Here is a 6230-nt window from a genome sequence, read left to right on the forward strand (position 1 = left end):
GAACAAACCCCATAGGATCTGATAGATAATTATTCTGCCACTCTGCTGGGACCCACTGTTGGCTCAGTGGCTCCAGTAACCAAGCAAGAACTTCTTGCTCTTGTTGAGCTCTGCACCAAGATCAGACCTAACTTAAGAACATGATAAACCTAATGCTGGATAAATGCAACCAAAGAATAAAAGTAAATCATGTTACCCTGCTGCTGAAGCCATAACAAGAAATGCTTCACCCAAAATGTTATGCTCCCCCCGGAGCAAAGTTCCTTCTCTTTGCATATATGCCATTGTATCAGCAATAGTCTGTATCAAAGAAGGAATGAGGGTTAACATGAAAATCGTACCACATAAAAGGATAATTCCGAGAGGCAAATGTGAAACAACAAAAACGAAAAGTCGTACAGTAAAGAAAGGTGTTGCAATGGATAGTGGTCATATAAGTAATACTGTACATAATTGCGAATAGGCGACCTTCACAATATAAGTTCATCGGTTTAGCACATAACTGAAGTCATAGTCTAAAATAATCATGAATAGGTGAGCTTTACAGTATAAGATCAACAACCAACGTGAACAAGACGTATAAAGTAAACACCTCTGATTGAAATCCTGAAAACGAACAACCAGCTCAAAGATTTTCCTATGCGTGCAGTGTGGTCTCCAATATATATATATATATCAGAGCATATAAGGCAAGCTAATCAAAATCACAAGGGAACTTTCCAGCCATAAGATCTGAGTAAAAATAGGTCCTGGTTTTGTATCTGAGTCTCTAAATGGATGGAGTGGGAGATCAGATTTACCTTCATGTGAGGCAGAACACTTTTTTCAGCGGCTTTGGCTATTCGTATAAAAGACGTACAAATCTGTAATCTTGCAATTCTTGAAGTACTAGTTGCTGGATCCTGCCAAGGAAACATGCTATAAATTTACTCATTCACTTCTTGACTCTAGGCAATGCACATTGGATATTGTTTGTATATATATGCATGTGCATGGATAAATTCAATCACTGAAAATATGTAATATAGTAGGAAACCTTGACAATGTGTGGAAGAGAGGTAAGAAGTTCAAATAATTTGTTGATAACACTCCCAACTGCATCTGGGAAATACTTGAGGAAGGGACCAACTGCATCCAGATAGTGTGCATGCATTTTTATAAGTTCCGGCTCAGTCCATTTCAAAGAGAGAAGCTGCTGAAGCAAGCCTGCTTATCAACAAGCCGAGAATGAATTAATGGGGTTTTGAAAATGTGAAAAATAAACAAAAGCTGGAAGAATATAAAATATGCTATCACATACCTTCAAATATTCCACGCAGTGAAAAATGAACTTCAGAACCACCACCAGCAAACTCATTTGACCCATCAAACACCGTTGCCACAATACAATCGAAAGCCAATTGCAGGCTGTCCATCACTGCTACATCCTGAAAGTGCACGTTTGTATCAAGATCACATATAAATACTGAATATCACAGTTATCAAAACTAGAAGATTGTGAATAAACTCAGCAGAGAAAAGTAAGACTTTGTGAAAAAACCTGAAGAGGCACTCGAGACGCCAATAGATCCTTAATAAGAGTGATAATCCTTTCGGCTATTTTAGTACTAGAAACAAGGGGCTTGTGAGAAGCAATAAACTTGATCAATTCTAACTGCACCAAATAAACAAGTTTCAGGTTAATGTGTTGTTTGCGAAGTACTATCTAATGCATTTGTCTCAAGAACTTACAAGCCTTGATCGGTATTGGCCAAAGTCTCCCTTTCCATCGAACTCATCACTCCACAGTTCCAGTGGCCCAAGAGAAAGAGCAATTCGTGGAGGGACTTTTTCTTTCTTGAGCATTCGCTGGAAAGACACATCCAAGATTGCGCAAGAGATATCATCATTAATAAGACTAAGAATCTTTTTCTTTTCGCTCTCAACATGGCTTGAACTACCAACTGCTGGTCCCTCTCCACTTAGATAAGCAGCAGCCTTCGGCTTTGAAAGTAAATCCCTCATTAATGCCTACAAGACAATGCAAAAGAGCACAAATGTCAGCCCGACAATCTTTATTATGTCTGTGGTTGATATTTTCCAGAGGATGGTAGGCGAGGAAGTCGTTATTATAAAATACAACATACCAGCCAGAAGTGCATTGCTTCAAAGTGAAGACCCAGCTTAAAGTGTTGAAAGAAACCAAGCATCTACGTTAAAAAATGAGAATAAAAACAGTCAAACAACCGTGTCCAAAGTAACAGATTAAAATAGTGTTAAATAAAACAAAATAGCCATAAACCACATCGTAACAGAACGTAAAATAAATAAAAAATTTCCAAAAAACCATCTAATTGAGGAACAAGATTAGGATAAGATAACAAAGCTTTTGAAAGGTTGGCTCATGATTAGAAAGTACCGATTTATGTTATATAAGAACTAGTCCATTATGAGATAAAGTGCAGCTACATCCTAGCTGATGATTTACTTCCCAGGTTTTCCATGAACATTATAGACAAATTCAACTTCATCATTTAAATTCAATTACATAACGATGTCAGTACCTGTTGAAGATATAAAGCCAGAACACCACCATCACTAGCAATACATTGCAAGTTTGTTGAGCCTAAAGAAACCAAACTTTCACATATGCACTCAGCAAACTCATAATCACTTTCATCTATAACCCCAGCATTTGAGGCTGATCTGTACAAGAATTCTCTGGAGACATTCATCAGAATCTGAAACAGACTGCTGATTGCAGAATCGAATTCAGAACCAGGAGCATCGCTGGGTCTTTTTCTGCAGACAAGGAAAGTTTTTTTTCTGTCACATGTCTACTAGAAATTATATAGATATATCAGGTCAACAGCCCAGTTGCATACCTTGAGCAGACAAGTTTGAAAAACTCACAAGCATGAAGACGGAAGTCATGAGAAGAAAGTAAGACACCACACCTATTACAAATTTAGGGAGCACGTTTAGCAGGAAATATTTAAATGCTGATGATCTGTATAATATTTTCTCCATGAGTAACCTTACCCATTAATAATTCCATATCTGGAAAGATCTAGAACAGGAGCCCATTCGGCATATGCATTGATGGCATTTAAACAAGCTATAACCACAGCTGCGTGCTGTTTTGCCAAGTCAACCTGTTGCCTACTGGCTTCACTCATCGCAGCTCCAAAGTGTCTCTCGAGAAGCTGGATTATGTAATGAATCAAATTACCGCTACAACAAACAACATAAATGAGTGAAAAAAATGTGGCATACATTATACAATAAAGGCAAAATCTCAGGCAGAGATTGAGTAAGTCCCCGCAACAATAACCGACGCCTGTCACCTGGAGAGAAAGTCCAACTAAAAATTAGAGAGGAAAACAGACAGTTTAGATGAAAATTTTAGACTCACAAGGTACATATATACTATCCAGATTAAGGTGCCATTTTTGTAAATATATCAGTCGACTAACGACCGAAAGCTTGCACTTACAATATAATTAAATTTCGAAGGTTAGCAAATACGTGTTTTTGTAACCTCACTATTATAGCATGGACAAAACTACAACGCTGAAAAGCGCAACACCACAGAGAAATGAGGAAAAAAAAACCCTCTCAGATACCTTCCAAGTCCTCATTGTGAACTGTTATATCTTCTGGGAGCCATCTTAACATCATTGAGACCACTTCAGCCTGGTATTTTGAGATTATTCAGAAACATTTTACATCTCCGCCTTATAAAAAAATTGAACAAATTAAAGAAATGAGAAAACATTATACTTGTAACGGGCCCTGTGCAGACAAGGAAGCAAGTGAAGGAAACAACTCCTGCCAAAGATCGGGGCCTTCTCTTCTAACTATCTGCAACAAGAAAACAATATTAATCCACGAGTTGGTTCACGCGCGCGCAAACGAGCACCAGCCGCAACAACAGGAAACTATGACCAATAGAGAATGAGTGCAAACACTAAGAAACTTGAATTACCTCAGCTACAAGGGCAGCTGACTGACTCTTAAGAGACCACTCCTCACACGGACTAGCAATCTCGGACATTAGTTCAACAGATAGCTTAGCAAAATCCCTGCGCTCTGAGGGGCTTAATTCCTCCCACCGTAGTCTAACCAAATGCTGCAAAAGATAGAAAGATAGCTCCAGATAACGTTGGTATGCTTTTCTTAATATAATGTTTGCAATTATCATGGATAGGTATAACACACATCACGATGCATTGAGAAATTGCGTAGGATTGAGATATATTCAAAACTCAAATACTGATAAGGTAATTTCATTACAGAACTGACATAAAGTCATTAAATTAATTAAAGTATCGAAGAAGTCCATCAACAATTGACTTGCTAGCAAATTAGTTTCCTAGAAGAGTCTCCGTAGTATCTCATTCTGTAAGATGATATTTTCAAACTAAACCTCCCAACTATATTTGGATTGCGAGTTTCGAACTCCAAAAAAAAAAAAGTAACCAAAGACCAAACCAATGTATTTTTATATCTATCCTTTCGCCCTAACATCTAAAACTCCCCAGTTTAACTCAAGAACAGCAGTTAGTGGAAAATTTAAATGATAGTCCAAAGTAGTACAGCTTTGCACAACAAACCTGTAGCATTTTGAAGGCATGCAGTCGAATTTCCGAAGAGCACTCCTTTTTCACTAGAAGTAAGGAAATATTTGCTAGAACCCTGATATCTCCAGATTTAATCTGCAGTTATTGTATCAAAACAGAAGGTGAACAGTTCAATAAAACGCAAAGAAGTTTATAAAACCCTCAGGTATTCAAGAAATAATCAAATAAATCGAACAAGATTTATGCTTGCCCAAAACAGTGATCGATATTTAAAAATTTGCCTAAATAGAGTTGAAGGAAACTTCCAAATGCCAAAACATCTCTGAAGATGATCCATAAGGCAAAACAAAGAGCTTGAACGAAATCGTAAACAAGGATCACCAGTAATCAAAACCTTTAAAACACGCCTCAAATAGCAGAAACCAGCAACCGAAAACACAAACCCTAAAACCAAAAGCTAGGCAAATCCTTAAATCGTAATTTTGCCAGAATAAACCCATAATCAGGATCGCTGAACCTTTAAGAAGCCTCCTCAGCATTCACATATATAAAACCTCAGAGAGAATCGCAAACACAAATACCTAAAAATAGTGAAAGCAATACAAAGCTACTTAAAACTTATACACCGGAAATTACAGCAGCACACTATNAAAAAAAAAAAAAAAAAAAAAAAAAAAAAAAAAAAAAAAAAAAAAAAAAAAAAAAAAAAAAAAAAAAAAAAAAAAAAAGAAGAAGAAGAAGAGAGTGTGAAGTTTAATCATACAGATTCGAGGAATGCAACGGCGGCTTTACGAGCATCGGGAGTAGAGTTATAATCGAGAACAGCGAGAATCGCCTGGGCGACATTACTGGCCGTGGAATTGGTGCTAACATCCATTGTTTCCCGGACGAACAAGAGCTTTCCCTTCCGTCGAACACGCAAAGAAGATTCCTATTTTAAATCCTAGTCGTCGTCTTTCAAAATCAACAGCGAGAGAGAGAGAGAGAGAGAGAGAATGTGGTTGCTCTCTGGTTTTTAAAGTAAATTAGAATTAAGGACAAGCCGACTTGCAGAGAACCTTTTTCGGGTTTTGGGGATTTCACAAATTATTTAGCGTATTAAATAAATACATTTCAAAATCATTTAGCTTTGCAAAGCTAATTTTATAATATTTCATTCTCTTAGTTAAAACACTATTGTTAATTTATTTAAGGGTTATTGGTTCTATGATTTAGTAGATTTGGAAATTTAAACAAAAATAATGTATTATTCAATCAATTGATTTTAAATTATGTGTTATTGGTTATATGATTTACAAATACACTTGTTAAAATCTCATGTTATTCATTTAATTATTTGTTTTTGGATTTCAAAATCCACATTGTGTTCTAAATGGATTTGAAGGTGTAAAATAGAAGAATTTAAATCCAAGGATAAAACATCTTATTTCAAAATTTATATGTTTTGATTTCCATTATTTACAATTCTATATGGATTCAGAAATCAAATCTCCGATAACAGCCTTGTAAAGTTCTATGGGGATGGTTGTGCACTAGAAGAAACTGATCAAATAGTTACAAAATTATATGTAGCTATAACGTTTATTCTGTAGCAAATAATATTTTGTTACAGATTTGTGACAAAAATATTTAGTAATTATTTGGTCGTAGCAAAATTATCCACCATAG

At 36.2% G+C, this 6230-nt stretch overlaps 1 protein-coding gene across 1 annotated transcript in view; it reads right to left on the reverse strand.

The window, feature by feature from the left end:
• LOC104738251 (protein HASTY 1-like) overlaps positions 1 to 5601 on the reverse strand; it is a 7531-nt gene extending 1930 nt beyond the window's left edge. Inside the window, exons 1-17 of the mRNA XM_010458454.2 lie at positions 5326 to 5601; positions 4596 to 4697; positions 3968 to 4111; positions 3763 to 3843; positions 3606 to 3675; positions 3256 to 3326; positions 3022 to 3185; positions 2865 to 2936; positions 2544 to 2781; positions 2127 to 2189; positions 1732 to 2010; positions 1541 to 1654; positions 1301 to 1427; positions 1037 to 1206; positions 801 to 902; positions 197 to 300; positions 5 to 110 (exon numbers count right to left, since the gene is read on the reverse strand). Coding sequence (XP_010456756.1) covers positions 5 to 110; positions 197 to 300; positions 801 to 902; positions 1037 to 1206; positions 1301 to 1427; positions 1541 to 1654; positions 1732 to 2010; positions 2127 to 2189; positions 2544 to 2781; positions 2865 to 2936; positions 3022 to 3185; positions 3256 to 3326; positions 3606 to 3675; positions 3763 to 3843; positions 3968 to 4111; positions 4596 to 4697; positions 5326 to 5439 — 2121 coding nt within the window. The 5' untranslated portion in view covers positions 5440 to 5601. The remainder of the gene's footprint in view (positions 1 to 4; positions 111 to 196; positions 301 to 800; positions 903 to 1036; positions 1207 to 1300; positions 1428 to 1540; positions 1655 to 1731; positions 2011 to 2126; positions 2190 to 2543; positions 2782 to 2864; positions 2937 to 3021; positions 3186 to 3255; positions 3327 to 3605; positions 3676 to 3762; positions 3844 to 3967; positions 4112 to 4595; positions 4698 to 5325) is intronic.

This window comes from Camelina sativa, chromosome 13 (genome assembly GCF_000633955.1).
Source record: "Camelina sativa cultivar DH55 chromosome 13, Cs, whole genome shotgun sequence".
Taxonomy (NCBI): domain Eukaryota; kingdom Viridiplantae; phylum Streptophyta; class Magnoliopsida; order Brassicales; family Brassicaceae; genus Camelina; species Camelina sativa.